This window comes from Amblyomma americanum, chromosome 1 (assembly GCF_052857255.1).
Source record: "Amblyomma americanum isolate KBUSLIRL-KWMA chromosome 1, ASM5285725v1, whole genome shotgun sequence".
In the NCBI taxonomy this organism is placed as follows: domain Eukaryota; kingdom Metazoa; phylum Arthropoda; class Arachnida; order Ixodida; family Ixodidae; genus Amblyomma; species Amblyomma americanum.
This window is the reverse complement of record NC_135497.1, coordinates 17,968,229-17,987,855: the sequence shown is the minus strand read 5'-3', so window position 1 is coordinate 17,987,855 and position 19,627 is coordinate 17,968,229. Positions and strand designations below refer to the sequence as shown.

General features: G+C 44.7%; 1 protein-coding gene across 2 annotated transcripts in view; it reads left to right on the top strand.

Moving 5' to 3' along the window:
* Positions 1-19,627, top strand: part of wcy (WW domain-containing adapter protein with coiled-coil wacky) — a 156,660-nt gene that overhangs the window by 52,067 nt on the left and 84,966 nt on the right. For both annotated transcript variants that reach the window (XM_077643649.1, XM_077643658.1), the window contains exons 5-7: positions 6,265-6,464; positions 8,848-9,071; positions 13,243-13,490. In XM_077643649.1, the coding sequence (XP_077499775.1) occupies positions 6,265-6,464; positions 8,848-9,071; positions 13,243-13,490 (672 nt within the window). The remainder of the gene's footprint in view (positions 1-6,264; positions 6,465-8,847; positions 9,072-13,242; positions 13,491-19,627) is intronic.

The following is a 19,627-nucleotide window of genomic DNA, read 5'->3' as shown; positions in this document are numbered from 1 at the left end:
CGCGAATGAATGCTAGCAGTCTGCTGCTGACGTAGCGAGCGCGGATTCGGGCGAAAACCCAGCACCGCAGGTCGCCGCTGGGCACGGAAGCGGGAGGTAAAAATTGTATTGTAAATTATCGGCCCGCTTTTAAGGTCGCGTGCGCGGCATGTACGCTCGTTGGCCTGTACTGTACATAATGCGAGCATTTTATAGACCTCAAACAACCTTTTCAGGGACCCCTTAACCAGACTCAGCCAATTAAAAAGTTAATGAATTATTGTTAATGAGCTACCTAATGACAATGAATTTTCTAGTTACTGAAGTTCACTGTGGCTGAGAGTATGTTCCTGAAAAGATTTTATATCTTGAAGTTCGTGTGTTTAGGAATTTTTGAAAGTGTTCGCTGAAACAACCAGTATTGGTGATTTCACAAAGTATAGGTGGTGCTGCAGTTGAGCTAAGATGGCAACCGTGAAGAGGACCCTGAAGAGGACTCTGTCTATGATCAGCCTGGGCGCATTAAGTTTTTCTTGATTGCATGATTGAGCGCCTACTTTTAGGTAGACATTTTATATTAAAGCACGAAACCAAGAACAAACAGGAGATTGTTAACCTGTGTCTGCAAATGTTTACTGTGCAAGCGGAACCGCACACAATGGCCTCCCCCCCCCCCCCAAGACGTTTTCAGTGATGTCAAAACTGCTAGTGCTTATTTCCTATATGGCGGTTAGCTCAGAAAAATGCAAGCATGTCTCGGGTTTACTGCTGCATCGTTGCAGATGAGCAAGACTTTGTGAAATGATAGCACAACGCTGAAAGCTAAAACTGTTTGCGATGGTCTTGCTTTCGATCATCGTGTGCTTAGATTTCAATCCAACAGGCTGAAGCCTAAAAGCATTTATTGTGGCCATCACTTTAGTAGAGCAAGCAACATCTTTGTACAGTAAAACCTTGTTAAAATGTACCTGCTTAAGGGGAGACTTAGGTCTTGAAATGGTAAAAAAATGCTAAAGTTTCGATTTTGCAGAAATGGCATTTTGGGCTCTATACACTCTAAAGTACCTGCCTACAAAGTTTCAAGGTCTAATTCAACCTTTAACTACTTTAAAATAGACTGCTTCCCTGATGGCTGGCATCTTGGTTTTGTTCAAAAGCTGGCAGTCTCCTTTACATCCTGGTATTACTCAATATTGTGAAATCTTAGTGGAACATCCTCATTCCGCCATTTTCTGAGGTCTCTAGAACTACCTCCGAATGGCTCACGTGTGCACTTTAAATGCGATTTTCACAGCTTCGCGTTTTTTGCCATTATGACTCGTCTTACGGAAGTTATGTTTTTATGGTACATTGTCAGTTAATATACCTTTGAATTCAGAAGGTGCTAAACTATGGAGCTATGCTATTTTTTTTTTATGGCAGGGTCGAACATATCAAATTTTGTGAACCATAATGTTACCTAATTATATTTGATAATTATGGTGCTTGGACTTCAGTGAACATTATTTTATATGATGTACCTCAACAATATAAATAGCATAGCTCCTGATGATTTGTCTTTGGCTACAGCTCTATTTCAGCTGCGACCAACCAAGAAATTTTGAGGGAAAGTCTTAATGACCCGTAAGAAATTAACTAATTTTTCTTATGTAATTTTTTCATAATGTGGGAACTAATTGAGATATACTGAAACTAGTTATATTTTTGAGGACAGGAATAAGAAATACATATACAAAGCAACTTATAAATAAGAATTTTCATTTTCAAGACCAGCATCTCCCCTTAAAACAGTAGTTTCATCTTGAGAGTAGTAAAGTCAAAGCCGCGACTCAGCTCCCATTGAACATAATGCATTTTGTATCCAAATAAACCGCACCAGCTTATAACACGAACTGTTTCCAATTTTCGTTGTGTGCGAGCGCGATGAAATCACAGCACTTATGTTGTCACCAAGGGTGGCCCAGCAGACTATTGCGACGCAGTGATGGCAGTTCACACTGCAAATGAAAAATTGTAGCCCGTAGCTAAGTGGAGCCACAGTGATGAGGTCGAGCGCTATCCCTGGAACTCTCTTCACAACTAGAACTAACTGTGCAGTGTCGAGAGTTTGACGTCCGTGTCTTGCCAAAGCTTGGACAGAAAGGTGCTCAGCGTAAGAGAAAAGGAATTCAATAGCATGAACTAAGGAATTAGCCACAAGGTGCAATATACCATATAGTGTTGTGTATAAGTCTACCGTTTTTACAAAAGCGACCATTCAAAATTAGGTGGTTGGCCTATATGCGAAGACTAATGTAGTTTCTCCCAAGCTGTCGGTAGTACACTCCCCGTGCCGATGCCCATTCCTGGCAGGCTACATGCAGCTCCATCTGTAAAAAAAAAAAGGCCGTTAGTTCGTTTGTAAATTGGCTCCAGTAACAAAAAATTTTTGAATTGCACGCAATTTACCCGACTTCCTCATGCTGGCAGTCACTGTACTGGATGAACAGTTGGGACATTTAATTCGATTTAATAGGGAAATCGACCGCACAGGACAATAATTCAAAGTTTCTAAGAATGCTTAGAGTGTGCAGATCTAGTTCCCACGGTAAAAAGAGCTCAGAATCCTCTTTAGTGCACCTTTAAGGGTAATGAGCTGGTTACTTGATTTTATTTCTATGCAGCTTCGTTTCAGTGAAAGCACTTGCCATGAAATACAGTATCAGCTGTAACATTTCGCTTGGTTTCCTCTGAGAGGACCGCTCGAGTGCCCCTAAGCAAGCCTGCTCACGTCTGTACGTTGCAGCATGGACTCGATACCGTCAAGTCTGGGCACACTCTCAGAGGTGCAGTGGTGCGGGTAGTAAACACAGGCTCCTGTTACTGCTTTCTCTTGCCAATAATTCCATTCGCAGGCGTGAAACGGCTGGAATGTAATTTACCGATCAGGTCTAGCATGTAAACCTGCCCCCCTACCTTACTCTTTGCTTTTATTTTTTTTTTCTTGCTTGCAGGCTTCTACTTTCTCACATGCACCTGTCTCTCGGTACTCCTGCCTCTGTTTTTTTTTTTTTTTGCAAACCGTGAAACAGGAGTGTTTAGGATGGACACCATTGCGAAAGTAAAAAAATGCAGAGGAAAAATATAGTGCTGATTATGATGAGGCACAATTCTGCGAGCAGTACGGTTGCACTGCAGCAGCAGTTATAACGGCCCACCACGATTATCACCCTAGTTGTTCATTTAAAACCATAGGAAGCTGTAATGGTACCGAGTCTTGATATGCTAGAGAAAAGTGTCCCTGAAAATGCTGCGAGCACACAACCATCGACACTGTGGCTGGCTTGCCATTTTGCAGTTTCTGCACCCAAAGCTGCCTTTTCTTCGAGCTGCTAGCAGTGGTTAAGCAGTGGAATGGTAACTCCCGTCTTTTCAAGCTCAGCGTACAAGAAGGCACACAGCTGTGCTGCCGAGCTCACTTTTTGCTATGGTGCTCCAGGTACGAAATCTGAAAGTGCTTGCTATGGAGCACCAGCAGCACACAGCGGGAATCCATTGGGAAAGTTTTCTGTGGACGAGATTGCAATGCGGCCAGACTGTGTGCCGTCTGTCGAGAAAGTCGTCAATAATTTTAGAGGAAAACTATGACAACGCCTGAATTCGCTGATGAAGCATTCTCAAACGAGAAAACAAATGCTCCCGTGCCCTGCCTTTCCTTCTTAGACTAATTTGCGGCGGCGCCGCAGCGTGGGGTCGATTTCATGAAAATCGCTAGTATGTAGTTGCTTTGGAATTTCTTCATTTGCACACAACTTTTGCACTCACCCTCATGACATTTGATATTTCTTGGAGTCTAATGCGTTGTTTGCATTCTTAATTAAATTGAATGTATTAACTTTTCTGAATGAAAATATCTGCGGGAGACTGCGACTCAGTTGCCTCTTCAACCCCACTGCTGCATCAAAATGCAAGAGCCTATTAATGTAAGCGCATTCTAGTGACTCTTAAGTCAGAGTTTCTGTGCAGCTGTCTCCTGTGGCATCAGTGAGCTAAACCTCACTGAGGGACATCTGCCAATACTTCCTCCACAGGGTAGCAATAAATTGATTTTATTGGGCAGTCATAGCAAACATGTTAGTCACCACCAGTTACATTAGTGAGATTTTTGTCCACCTTGCCCTTTTCTTTTTTGAATTTTATAATATTTTTTTACACATTGCATTCTTGTGTGATAAAGGACTGTAGGTATGAATAAATCGCGGTCCTTTAAAAGTGGCCTCTCTGGACAAGTATGCTTGCAATTTTTCAGGGTCTTGTACAATAGCTGTATACATGTCTTTTTTTTTTTTTAGGAGGACTCATAAAAAGTTGAATGCAGCATAAATTCTGTTGTGAGATCAAATCCAATCAAATAAAAAATCAGATCAAAATTTATTCGCCTGTATGCGTACATATTCATACATTCTGATCTGCCTAAGCACATTTTGATTGTTGGCTGATCAGGCAGCAGGTGGAGAAGAAACACTGTATGAATACATTTCTTTTCTAAACAGTCATGCTAACACAGAGAAAAAAGTCTGAACACAAAATAGCACATATGAAACAACTCAAGCTATACACAGGGCAATACATTTGCACACCAATTTCTTATGCCCTTCACCATCCTAAGCTTGTTATTAGCAATAATAAATCGGGAATTTTATTAAATACAGCTGGTACATAATAATTGCGCATCTTTTTACCATAGTTTGTATAAACCCGTGGCTTAACAAAACGTTCCGTTTTTCTCAAGGTGACATCTTTTTTTACGGGAGTCTTATATTCATTTGAATAATAATACCGCGTTAACCCAACAAAGTGGAAGAGTTCACGAATCTGAAGAATGCCTAACTCATCGTATTTCCCTTTCATGTCAACAGAGTGTAGTCTGGTGGCGTAAGATATAGTGCTCACTATTCTTTTTAGGATAACATTTAATGCTTCTTTCTTGTATTCGGAGCAGTTACCATATACAGTAATGCCGTACTTTAAAACAGGTTCTACTAATGCTGTATAGATAAATCGTCTAAGGTGAAGTGGAGATTTGCCACGAAGGTGATACATCATAGCCGCAGTGGCCCTTATCTTTCTAGAGAGGCAGACGATGTGGTCGCTCCATGTGAGGTGTCGGTCAAAGTGGATGCTCAGATGGAGAACTGTTCTCTCCATTTGCATAGCTTTACAATTACACTGGTAACAATGGGATGCGTGAAGATACAGTGGTTGGTTTAAAATAATTTTATGGGGGTTTTTAAAGCATATCAGTTTGTTTTGTTGACGTTTAAAAAAATGAAATTTTGCGAGAACCAGTCAAACACTCCACTTATATCTGTTTGAAATTATTCCACGCCTGTACGATGATCAGTAGCTTCAAGTGCTAGCGTCGTACCGTCAGCGTATTGAAAAATGTTTGACTTCAGCTGTAATAAACCCAAATCACATACATATACGTTAAAAAGCAGTGGGCCAAGTGTACTTCCTTGAGGTACACCGAATTTAACATTTTTTAAATCTCCGCATGTATTATCAAGCATCACACACTGCAACCTATCTGTAAAATAATTGACAAAAAACTTGTTAAAATGACCGCGAGAACCAAGTGAGCTTAATTTTTCGAGTAGTAGCGCATGGTCTATCGTGTCAAATGCTTTAGTCAAGTCCACAAATAAGGATAACACAATGCGATTATTTTCTAAAGCATTGTAAAAAGTAAAAAGATCAAAAAGTAGCAACAGTTAACGCTACTGTGCTTCTGTGCCTATCCTCAGCTCTAAAGAGGGCTGCAGTGATATCTTAATCTGCATAATGCAGGGAGTGCCTTCAAATCAAGACTGACCAAGATATGCTTTGGCACTTCTTTCCCCATTAATATCAGTGTTGGCAGCAGTGAGCAAAAAGCAGATGATCACATCTTGACAGGCTAAGCCATGTAGCCTTTTTATTTTTAATGTTAAATGAGCCCAAACTATTTGGCACATTTGTAATGACACTCATGCTGTACTGGAGGCAAAGGGATTGCTGAAGAAGAGAGAATTCTCGGTCCACTGTGCTGTCCTGTCTTTACTTGTCTTCTGTGTAGCATGAGTATTGCTGCACACATACTGTAATATGCCTTAGCTCCTCCATTTTCTCTTCATTTGGAGCTAATGATGGCATAATTGTGATTATAACTGTACCTCAGTTCGAAGCACCTTCTCCCCTATTTCAAAATTTGCCATTTTTGTGTAAAGCCTCTCACATCAGTATGGCATGTTTCTTCCTTTGCAGAACAACCAAGGGGCCATGACCAGCAACATGTGCCACGCACAGGGTCGAGCAAGTCTCCTGGTTACAAGGACCGATTCAGCAAAAACAGCTCATTGGGCAGTAGCTCGAGCAGTAGCACGAAAGAACCGCATGTGTCCAAATCTCGGCCAGCTGACACCACTACTCATCGCACTAACAACCATGAGAGAACCCATGTCGAGGTGAGTTATTCTCGTTAACTTCTAGCGTGAGGCCACATTTTTGGGGATTTAAGAGTGATGGGGCAGCAGAAGAGCTCAGGGCTGATTTTGCCGAGTTCTGCTGTTCAGCAGGAGCACAGGTTTTGTTGCTTGCCTAGACCTGAGTACTCTGCTTGGGCTGCTGTGTTTTCACAGCAGTGGTAGCCAGCTGGAATCACTTGGAGTAATTTGCTCTTAAAAGGGCTTATACACATTCTCTGTGTGGCAAATGATACCTCTTTTAGTAGGATCTGATTTGCTATGGAAAGAGCTGTCATATACTTGCTTTTCTCTCCTTGTGTAGCTATGAGAGTGAATCATTTAAGAACTGAACAGGCGCGGTTGCAGAAAACATGGTGTAATTCTAGTTATTTTCTGCCACGGGATGGGAGCCAGCAGACCAGAAAATCTGCTCACTGTTCAACATGTCTACCTCAGGTTTTCTTTGCAGCGTAGCATGCGACCTGAATCCCATAGCTGGCTATGCACTTACTGCCTAATGATCAGAATCATCGGAAGAGAGCAGTGGCGAAGTGTCTGCAACCACGATGATGCCACCCAAAGCATGCCATGGCCGGAACGACACTGATACCTAGCAGGGGGAGGGTAGTTGGAGGCACACACTCCTTCCTGCAAAATGCTGCCCTTGTCTTGTTTCGCCGCTGCCAGTTTTGCAAGCTTCGAAGTTAGGAGTGGTGGTGGCATGCTTGTTAGCCATGACTGCTTGAAATACAGAGTGGCTTGTTGGTTTGCGGCGTGGTTCACAGCTCAGCCTGCAGGCCGGGCATCCCAATTTCTTAACAAAAAGGCCTTCCAGATGGAGTTTATTGTGTAATGTGGAAAACTTTCAACTCTGTTGATATTTTGAGATATGCATGAGGGCTTGTTGTAGTGGGTCTGGGAGCACCCTACACATGGTGTCACAGTCATCCTGGTCAGACTACGTAGTAATGAATGCCTGGTGGCGGCTGGTAAAGGTGGAAAAGAAATGGCTAAGATAAAAAAAAATTCCCCTCTGAAGTAGTAGAGGTATGCAAGCATTCAAATTTCTGGAATACTAAATGAATATTTAGTCGTTCATGGCCGCCGCGGGGGCTCAGTGGTTACCTATGTTGCTCGGCTGCTGACCCGAAAGACATGGGTTCTATCTCGGCCGTGGTGGTCGCACTTCGATGGAAGTGAAATTCTACAGGCCCGTGTACTGTGCTATGTCAGTGCACGTAAAAGAACCGCAGCTGGTCGAAATTTCTGGAGTCCTTCACTACGGCATCCCTCATAGCCTGAGTTGCTTTGGCACGTTAAGCCCCCATAAACCAATATTTAGTTATTCATTTTACCGTGTGAAACAAAGAGGTACTATTTGATTTTCTTCATATCTGTGAATATTGATGGTAATTGTTCAAATATGTAGAATGTGCATCCTCCATATATTTGTGTGTGGCCTTCATAGTCAGAGCCCTTAGCAAGTTCAGTTTTAGTGGAGTATGGCTTGATGTGACAGACGTCAAAATGTGGTCTCACTTACACCAGTTATTTCTCGTTTGCCTTATAATTTTATTTGAGGACTGTATTGTCAATCTGTAACCACTGCACTAGCCAGTGTATAAGTTTCCGCACCTCCTCTTACTATCCTACTCTAGCCTGTGGAAAGTGTAAAAACAATTTGTGCATCATTGTATTAAAAAGAGGATACGTTATTTTACTATCAGCCATGTGGATGTGTTGTTGACTTTGGGAGCCAGCACTGCAATGCAGAGTTTGAAGACTGACTTAACTTGGCCTTAGTGATCGAATTGCAATTGCAAAAACTATGAGGACGCTTAAGCCACCTTGAGAGTGGAATGCGATAGCATTAGATTTCGTATTTGTTGGAACTTCTGTTGCAACGCACGACCCCACTTAACCAACAGCGGCCGCCGCTGTTTGCGGGGCTTCTTGGTTCTTAACTTATGGAAACAACTGCCAGCACAGACCAGGTGCAGGGTACAGCAAAGACTGGATGGGCACTGACTTTCAATGCCATCTTGACTGACACCAAATATATATTGCATCTGTACCTGTGTGCAGACAGACTGTAATAAATTAGCAAAAACAGATTGCAAATCATCAGGGGCTATCGCATAGCATTTTGTATCAAGGAAGTTCTACATTGCTTTAGTGACACATCAGTGGTGTTGCATGAATGTGAGGCGCTGTTCCTTGATCTGTTCTTTGTAGCTAGTGATTATTCCCTTGCAGTCATCCAGCTTTCCATGCATTTGTTGCTTGGTTTACTTCCCAAACCAGGCCTCAGCATCTATGATGAGATGCTTACAATGAGATGCTTACAACTACACCTTTTTTTTCTCTCACCAAATGGCTACAGCTGCAGCCGCAACAACAGCCGGTACAGCAGCCGGTACAGCAGCCAGTACAACAACCGGTACAGCAGCCTCTACAACAGCCACTGGAACAGCCGCAACAGCAACAACAGCTACCAGAAAACCTGCTTCGAGACTGGTCTGAGCACGTCAGCTCATCGGGGAAGAAGTACTACTACAACTGCAAGACTGAGGTATCCCAGTGGGAGAAGCCGAAAGATTGGGACAAGTGAGTGGCACGCAAAGAATTGAGATTTTGGGAACTGTTACATTCTTTTTGGCACAAAAATGCAGTGGTGCTAGCATTTAGTTGGTGCATCAAGCATCCTTTCGTTTGGCTCTGATTCGCTCGAGATGATTCTAACTTGGCAACATTTTAAATTAAATGCAGTGCGAGACATCCTCAGTGGGCTCGGCTACTGACCCGAAAGATGCGAGTTCGATTCTGGCCATGGCAGTCGCATTTCAATGCAGGCAAAGTGCTAGATACCCGTGAACTGTACGATGTGGCTGCACGTTAACTTTTCTTTTACCATGAGAAAACAGGCAATTTCAGAATGTTGTGCGTAAAGTTTTTTTCACCCAAAAATTTAAGAATCACATCACATCATGTTATAGCTAACAATTTTATTTTTTAATGACAAAGGAAAAAATTGCACATGAATTACAAATAAACAAAATTTTTAATGGCAAAATTCGACTTGTGCAAAAACACAAAATTTTTGAATATATTCAGCCAGGAAATGCAACAAAAAGTCTAAAATACAAGTACAGTAAAAGCTCGTTAATTTGAACTCAGTTAATTCAGACTTGCAGTTAATTCGAACTGATGCCCGGATCCTGGCACAGCCCTGTGTATTTCAGTGGGGGAAAACTCCCAATAATTCGAACAAGTCGGCATCCGCTAAAGTTAATTTGAACTAGGAGCCACTGGCTGACACCGCACCTCGTAGATAGAAGTTGACCCATAGCAAGTAAAACACGCTCCAGATTTACCAGAGATGTAAAACAGTGGAAAAGAAAATAAAAGGCCGAGTGCACGAGGCTCACGGAGCCACGAGGCTCACGGAGCCTGTGTTCCGGTGCATGCTGCAGCAGGTTTTCGGTGCCGGCACACTCGCCCGCGCCGCTGATGCTTCGGCGAGAGCCGTTTCATGTTTTCATTGGGCCGTGGTCACTGGGTTGCGATCACGCGGTGTACACAATGTAGTATGGCGGTTCGGGCGATGACGGCTTTTGTTGGTGCTGCGAGCGTGAGCTACGTGAACAGCAGCATGGAGATGTTGGAGCCCTTGATTGACGCCGATATAATTGAGGCTGCATGCTCCCAGCAGTCGTCGCAGGACTCCCGTACGATGACATCAGCCGACAGTGATGAGTCCGACGGCGGCAGCGAGACTATGCCACCGCCAAGTGCAAATGAAGTAGTGTCGGCGCTCGATACTACTGCACGCCACTTCTCTGTCAATGAGAACTCTGACGTTGCGCAGGAGCATTGGGCAAGCTGCTGATGATGCTGATGGAGTCTCGGCAGAAGAAACGCAAGCAAATGCACTTCGCCGATTACTTTTAATTTTGACATCCCTTCGCCATACATAAACATGTTTTGATGCATAAATAGCATCATATATCAGCACTAAAGCTCGCTGCTCATGTGAATGCATTCCAGTACTTGTTTCTGGCCCATAACTCACCGATCACTTTATTTCATTTGCCATTAGGACCGGATGAATTCAATTCTCAGAATATGCCCGCCACAAACATGTAGTAGCGCCTAGCTTGCGGTAACGAGTCTAGATGTGACTGCTTTGGGTTATTCCTGCGCGGCGGGGCGCTATAACTGCTCGTTCTAGCGCCCATTCGATAATTCTTCGCTTAATTCGAACAGTTTTCCGGTCCCCTTCGAGTTCGAATTAACGAGCTTTTACTGTAATGTGTGTTGTCGGAACCGACTACGCAATGTTACAGAATTCTGGATGCTTAATTTTCCATTAAAAAAATTATCAATTACTCATGTACAGCGCTTTAGGCTACTGTGCAGTGCAATGCCCAAGTCGACCCCAATCCCTCTTGCAGAAAACTGTCTGGCTACACTGCTGGTGGCATGGATTCGTTAGGGCTCGTCCACATAACGGACGAAATCGATTTTGTCTGGGTGCGGACACAGCACCACGTTACCCGACATCACTCGCTCCGCCTCTTCCGTGGACGGCACAGAGTTCGCAAGCCGAAAACAGGCGTGCAGGTTGCACATTCCTGGGTTGCACACTGCCGCTTGAGTAGTCTGAGCGGTAGTTTCGAAAGTACAAATCTTCACATAGTGCATAAGCAAGTGCATCCTGTGTGACTTAGGTGTGATTTTTTTTTTTTTCAAAAATTGTCAATTGCAGAGGGGTGTGACTTATAAGTCGATCCCGGATATATCGAACTCGAAGGAGATCGCGATAAAGACTGATATATCGATAATTCGAAATATAAAATATGCCTATTAGATGCCTATTTAAAGATTGTACACATCTCTGGCAATTTCCCTGGGATCGTGACAAGTGGGAAGTTACCGATTTGCTCCTTTAAAGTCCACAAAAAACGGAAGCATAGCTCCACGACCACCGCACTTTATTTCGCAAGAAAAAAGTCAGTGAGCTTCGCTTGCCTCTTCTTCTGCACCATAAAGGTCATTAGGCTGTCCTCAAGCTTGTTGATGGTATCCAAATGAGGAAGTCGAGTACCTTGCGCCACAACAGCAACGAATGACTCTGAATGCGGATACAAGTTCAGCCGCAGTGCATGGCGGCTGGGTCTCTTCGCCTGAATCTTCGCCACTGCTCGGGTCCGCTTCCTTGGTATCTGTGATGTCAGCCACGATCTCAATGTCAGCACGATCTGCAACGGCTTGCATGTCGTCTTTAGCACTGACAAAATCTTGTGCTGTTATGCTGTCTGGGATGGCGCCTGCGAAAACACTGAGAGCTCACGAAACTCGCTGTCGAATCATCCAGCGCCATCCTCTTCCGTGTCTAGACCCGTCTCGCTTTTACCCGAGAGGCTCTTTCCAACGATGCAGTAGCAATTCATAGAATGCTGCGGCCAACCAGTGCTACCAGTGAAGCTGTCTTCTCCGAAGGCTATAGCAAACCATATTGCTTTCTCCATGAGCATCGGGCCATCAACAGGGATGTTTCTGGCACATGTCTCTAAAAACCAGGCGTACAAAACTTCCTTGACCTTGTCGTCGGAGCACGCGTATGACACACTCTAGGGCGATTGGATTGCGCTGCCTTCAGCTTCACGTCGGCTTTGTTCTTCAGGATTGTACTCAGCGTGTTGCGAGGAATTCCGAATTCATCGGCGACCGACTTCTTCTTGCCGGCCTCCACCCTTCGAATGATGTCCGCCTTTGTTGCCAAGTCCAAATTCTTTGGTTTTTTTTCGCGTTAATGGCTCTTGAACACGCGAATAAAGCGAAAAGAAAATGCACGACCACCGCACAAATCATAAGCAAAGTCACGTTGGCCTCGGGAACAAAGCGAAAAGAATGACCACCGCACCTTACCACACCAATCACGTTCCCAAGCAGCACTGACAGCAGTGAGAGCCAAAATGGCCAAAACGGTGAGAGCTAGCTGACGTCGCTTGTTTTGGCTACGCTAGCGGAGTCAGCCAACCAACATGCAGAATCCGGATGCCTGCACGCCTGCGGCCAGCACGGTTTTCCCCATCCCAGCCGCTTACATGCCCCTATGGCCATTCCTATTTCTGTTCACACCCCAAACAGTTCTGATCATGTGACTCTTACTCCGCTCGAAGGTGTCCAAGGCCAGCGCCGAGCACGAGTTGAGATCTCGGGAAGATCGTGAACCCATTAGGAGAAGTCCATTTGTAGGGGTGTGCAGCGGTGGGAGAAGCACTTCCAGGGTGGGTCGTGCTGGGAGAAGCGCACTTGCAGGGGTGCGGCGTGGCACGGAGTTTGATATATCAAATATGGGGTGCACGGAAGTTTGAGAAACGCAAAAAAAATTGCAATACTTTTGCATGGGAACCCTAAGGGGGATTTTACAGCTGTTCAATACAGGCAATAATTCGATATATCCGGGATTGACTGTACATAAGTGCAACTTCAGGAAAATACTCAAGTTCATTGGCAGAATATTTTATGTGGTGGAATCCCGTTATCAGGACTTGTAGTTTTTTTGCATTGACACCTTTTTCTCTTCTAAATCACTTGCATTTCCCTTAGGTGAAAATGCCTAATTACTCAAATGCATGACTGCTTGTGACAGGTGCATCTATGGTCAAGTTGAGCATTTTTCATGCAGTGCCTGTTTCTCTCCCAGCATTTCAAGCAGCGCGCGTCACTTTGAATTGCCCGAGTTTGAAATTGTGTCATGTGCTCTTTGCAGACACCACTCAGGGGGTAGCAATGGTAGCAGTAGCACTAGCAGCCTCAGCAGTGCCAGCAGCAGCAGCTGTGGCAGCAGCAACAGCACCCAGAGGAGTGCCACTGCTTCAACACCAAGTGTTTCTGATCCCGGCGGGGGGCGGCCCAAGTCACGCACTCAAGATCGGACCCCAACTACTGTGGCTTCACCAGCACCGACGACAGCTTCAGCTGGCACGACTGCCACTGTCACAACTTCCAACAGCAGGCGTGAGTATTCAGCTGTCGGGGCTGGGCACAATACTTGAAAAAGTATTTTCGATACCGATACTCGATACTTTCAAAAATGGCATTTCCTTTAACTATACAAGGTACCGAACCAAAATTGATTTCCGATACAGGTACTCGATACTGTATAGGTGATACTGTGATACATCACTGAAATCGCCAATATTAATAAGCTAGTTATATGATTTGCCAAGTCAAGAATTTTCTCTGTGGTTTCTGGAATTTTTAGTGCATTTGTTATAGCGGAGTGTATTTTAAAGCATTCAAATTAATCCGGCCACACACATTTCTTTGAGCTCATTTCTTTAAAGCTCTGCTGTCGGCACAGCTGGTTTCGTTAAAACTTTAGCATTGGAGTGAAGCCATGGTGATGTTGAAATGATCACTTCTATAAGCAGCCCAGCACGAACTTTTTTTTTTTAAGTTAATGTTCTTCATGCGAACTGGTCTCTGAGCACTTGACTACATTCAAATAAACTTTTAAACTGTTTCTGATGCTCATCGTTTGTTACTGCAGTATTTTCCTCAGCCTTTGCTCTGAGCTAAAAGGTGCAAGCTCTGCGCGTTTGGGAAAGCTGAACTATTATTTCCCCAGCACTATATTTAATAGACATTTGAAGTGGAACATTCTTCATTAAAGGCTAGGAAGAAAAGAAAAAGAACAAAAGCTTTTATTAGGCATAACATTACTTTCTAATATATGTTATATTAATTTAAGGGTAGCAAGAAACAGCATTTCCTAAAACCACCTGTCCGAAAGAGCCCCGCAATGTGGCCAGCAAATGAAAAAATCTCTGCAGGAGCACACAAGCGCATTGCCGTGTTTTGTTTTGTGAAGGTGCCCTGTCGACTTGTAGTTAGAGTTAACTTTTTTTTTTGGCCAGCGAGGAGCACAAGTTGCATGGTCGACATATACTCGGCAGTATAACTTATACATTGTGTGTTATGACCTTTGTAGAGCTTTTTAGGATGTATTGATGAAATCTCTGCGTAATTTGCGCACCCCCTTTTTGAAGCCTTAGTTTTGGGAAAAAAAAGTGCACAGATTATGCAAGTAAATATGGTAATTCGCATTTTGCCTAACCACACTAAATAGTCCGCCTTTTTTTCTTTAACATGCAAAGAACCCTCTCCACAGTAAAGTCACTCAGACCAGCAAAAAAAATCTTTACTATATTGGTGTCTTTATTACGTTAGTTGTTGTTGGTGGCATGGCTCTGAGGATGCTGTCTCGTAATTAAGTGGCTACCGTTTGTACACGGCTGTAAGCTGACTTATTTTTCAAAAATGGGTGGGTCGACTTGCAATTGAAACCAAAGCATGACACCATAAATAAAGGCGAGATAAACAAGATATCAGGCATGCTACAGAGTGGTTGAATTTTTGCTGCGCGGCTCCGTCTCATTGCTCTTGGTGCTGGCCTTCAGCAGCTGCTATGTCAACGCGCAGAACCGACATCCCTTCACCGTACATGGCGGCTGATGTCAGCTGTCGATAAGCAGCAAACCAGCACCCCCCGCTCCCCACACGGGGCTGCAGATTGCGGCTGCGGATAAGCGGCGGCAGCCAGATAACTCATCGCATTCTACTCTTAATAGGCATCCTAGGTGTCCTCCAAGTTTTTTTTTGTACTTTCAACTGCTCACTTGGTGCTCAAGGGAGTGTCAATAGTTGATGGAAGGGTTGCTTTTCTAATTTTGGCACACCACCACTCTGAACGGCAGCAGCACCGGGGAGTGTTGGTAGCCAATGGAAGAGCCGACGCCGCTCGCACTTAGGTTCTTTTTGGCTCCGACGCATTTGACTACTGCTGGCCGCGTTTCACAAGTTTTTGAAGTAGTGCTTTGCCAATCATTTGTGCTTCGGGTCCAGTAAGCGACCGGTGCTCGTTCACAGCTACATTCAAGATGGCTGTCATTCTTTACGCCAAAGAAACAACTGTGCGCCAGGCCACAAGTTCGACGTTCACAATGGGTGATACAGGTGTGGCAGCTGCAGAGAGTCAAAATTTTCAGCTATTCCACGCGATTTCGTGATATGGCTGTTTGTGAAGTGCGGGATTTCGTTGCACGACGATGTTAGAACGACATGCTGTGGGACTGCAGCAGCGACCATGACGGCAGCGCTAGTGAGGACGATGGCGCAAGTGTGGACGAGTACTCCAGTGACTACAGTCGACGGCCGAGAATTCGGATGCCTGATGTTTAGGACATGCTTGATTATTCGGACTGTTTCGCGGCACTGCGACATGGCCCATAGAGACAATGTATAAGAGCGCCTGAAACTTTGAACGCACTGCAACTGACTGCTCGATTTTTCGGATCTTGTTCGCACTCGCCACCAATACCCAAGCCGCCATATAATGTGTACAGTGGAACCTCATTAATTCAAACTGCAGCAGAGATCGAAAACTTGATCATACAAAACGAAATTCAAGCTAAAAAGAGCCTCTTAAACTGCGAGGCTGAAATTCTGCATGAGTCTGGACATTGCGCTTGCGTGGTTTCGAATTCGTACTGTTCTTGAACGTCGTCCGCTGCACAAACTTGAGCAGTAGTCAGAGTTCGTGCAATTCATCTGTGTCAAGTCTTTTGCATACGGGAAGAGGAAGCAGAAAAGCGCGTGGGAGGCGTACAGCTTCATGGAGACAGTGAGCGCCGAAGAAAATGATGTTGCATTTCAACCCTAGTTCGACTCACCTGTGGCAAAACGCACCGCAACCCTAACTTTCCTATTGTAAAACTGTAAACTGGTGTTTCGATGACACGCAGGATGCCTCTCATTATACACAAGCCAACGTAGAGTGCATACCGCTGGATACGATGCCGATTTTGGCTATAGTCACTAGGCCTAATTGCCAAGGCCAATGGGGGGCGGGGGGCCGACATACATTCGAGTCTACTTACAATCGTGTAAATACGGTACTTACTAGTTGGTTTATAAAAGAAACACTCGGAAATACCCTCCATTCTGCTTTTATCATCTGTTTGTATGATAATTGTTTTAGTTATGTTTTGTTACCATGTTTTCCATTTTTTCTGTCTTGCGGAAGTACCGCATTTACATGATTACAACATGAGTTTGATTCTGTATGAAAACCAAAGCTTTGCGTGAACTTTGTCTTCTGTGGCCTTCAATGTAATTTAACCCTGTAATTTAAGGTAAAATGACGCTTGGATTTGATCCCTAACTGAAGGCTCGCCACAGGTATGGCTGTGACGTCATATCACGTGGCTTGTCGAAGCAGTTACTGCTCGTTCTGCCGCTGCGCCAACCGCCACTCCGACCGCTCGCTCTTGCCAGTTGTGTCACTTGACTAACCACGTGATTCGCTCTTGCCGAATAAAGGCCAGCGCTCGCCGCCTAGACACCGCATAGGCATGGAGCCAGAACCGGTCACCGGGACGAGTTCTTCGGCTGAGCATTGGAGGCGCCGTGCTTCTTCTAGCCATCCCTACGACAGAGAGCGTCACGAAGCCACATTGGCTAGAGAGAAGTCGCGAAAGCGGTCTTGTCGAGTTGATGCAACCAATGGAGAACGGGATTTACGTCTGGAGAAGCAGGCAACAAGCACAGACAACAAGAGTATCTCAAGTGGAAAAGGGCAGTGGTGCCTAACCATGTCTAACCATGCTTAATCGAGCTTTTGCTCCGTATAACCTGGCTCAGTCGAGTTGAGCCATAGCCATTTTTTGCCGTACGGGAACGCTGGCGACATTTTTGCAACCAATGGAGAACGGGATTTACGTCTGGAGAAGCAGGCAACAAGCACAGACAACAAGAGTATCTCAAGTGGAAAAGGGCAGTGGTGCCTAACCATGTCTAACCATGCTTAATCGAGCTTTTGCTCCGTATAACCTGGCTCAGTCGAGTTGAGCCATAGCCATTTTTTGCCGTACGGGAACGCTGGCGACATTTTCTTTGAAATTTCGTGCTCTACTGAAGTTGTATGCTCATGGGGACGTGCTGCCACCTCCTAGGACTTAAAGAAGTATCAGAAAATTGCTTGTGATAACCGTCTTGTGGTGGGAAAGAGCTTCAGCATGCAGAGTGGGTTATGGGACTCACGTCAATTTCTCCGCTTGATCTTTCTCCACGTGATCTCAAGGGAGGTGCCCCAAAATTGACTTTATCTTTATTGCACTCTCTTGCTGAGGCCCACGAATATTTATTTCTATCTTTGTTAGCTCTCCTTATTTTATTTTTATTACCAACACTCATGGGGTATGTTTCTGAATGTTGATTTCTATCTTTATTGGTGCTGTCCTTCCTTTAGTTCTTGCTGAGGCTGATAAGGATATTTTTGCTCTCTGGGTTCACTGAATTTCGAATTGTTCAGATGGCTAGTAATGTGGTGGCGTTATGGCAGCACGCGATGTCTCATCTCTTGACACTGACGAAGATGGCTCTTACGGTGTTTTGTACTTCTAAGTGATCCTGTAACCAAATTAATGTCCATTTCCCCATTTTTTTCCCGCCTGCTGTGTTCTTTGTTTTGTAAGAGGGGTTGTGGCTCAGCAGAACCTAGGTCGCTTTTCAAAGGTTGCAAAGGTTCAGGCCAAGCGTGTGGGTTGCGAGCGAGCTTCACACCTCTGGATTGCAGTCTTCTTTCATGCACACAGTTCACCACAGTAAGCGAGCGGGGCTGCTACGCTGCAGTTTACTCAAAATCTGCAATAAAATAATTTGACCACCTGAGAAATTTTTTTTTTTAACAATTCGACCCTCAAAGGGTACAGTGCGGTCCACTTGTTACAGTATTGAGAAAATCAGTAAATCTGATCATTATAACTGATTATCGTTATATCTTGACTGACAAAAAAAAGAAAAACACCAAAAGAACACACCCACGTTACCCATGTATTCCGCCGTGTATGTAGACACCACCACCAAAGCTCCTGCCAAGGACACACAATGTCTTGATGCTGTGCCAAGTTAGCCGAGCGCGTCACCACCGCCGATGCTTCTGTCAAAAGATAAACACATTGGCATGTTATAGGTGTACAGCATCTTGGCACGCTGCCAAGGTCTCCACTTTGTGCCCAGTTCATGAACGCACAAACAGGCAGAAATGGCGGAAACTACATTTGCACGAGGAAGCGTTGCACGGTGGCGGCCGAGCAGGCTCTGCCCTCCTTCGTGCAGCGATAGCAACGATGATAGCGCTTGGTTTCTAAAGGTTGAGTGAATTGAGTGATTGAGAGGCGCGTTAAGGCGAAAAATTTCCAAGTTGTTGGAACCTCATCGCTTTCTCCGCTCGAGCCACCGCAACGACTCGAAACGGGTTTTTGCTCCGCGGTGGCAGGAATCACTACCATTTTTGCTTGCACAAGAAACGGGCTTTAGGCCGCACGCAACATATTTCGCCATGCCAGTCTGTTAGCTGCACTTACAGTGAGTTTTCAAACTTTCAGGCAAATTTTCGTAGTAAACACTTTCCAGGCCACCAGAATCCTATTGCATCCATCATTTCGGTGTTGATTTTATCGTTATAGAGTGGGACCATGATTATGCGTCCCCCATTCATGCGATGGCCTGCATCTTACGACGAATTGGCGTGGGTCCAGTGAATCTCCCGTAGGGATAATGCTTTAAATTAAAAGCCTCGAATATAGAGTGCAATCCACATAAAACGATATTGAGAAAACCGGAAAACCAGATCGTTTTATCCGATTATCGTTATATCTGGACCGGCAAAAAACACACATGTCAGTGCACATGTGAACATGTCAAGCGAACACATGTCAGTGCACGTTAAAGAGCCCCAGGTGGTCAAAATTTCCGGAGGCCTTCACTACGGCTTCTCTCATAGCCTGAGTCGCTGAGTTAAACCCCCATAAACCAAACCAAATTCAATCTTAAAGGGAGCCTCTTAACTTGAGATGCTGAAATTCTGCGCGAGTCGGTACATTGCGCCCGTGTGGTTTCGAATTCATACTGTTCTTGAATGTCTACCGCCGCACAAACTTGAACAGTAGTCAGAGTTTGTGGAACTCATCTGTGCCGAGTCTTTTGTCCTGAATACAGAAAGAGGTAGCAGCGAAGTGCGCGGGAGGCGTACAGCTTCACGGAGACTGCGAGCGCGGGAGGCAACGGTGGTGCATTTCAAAGTGAGGTCA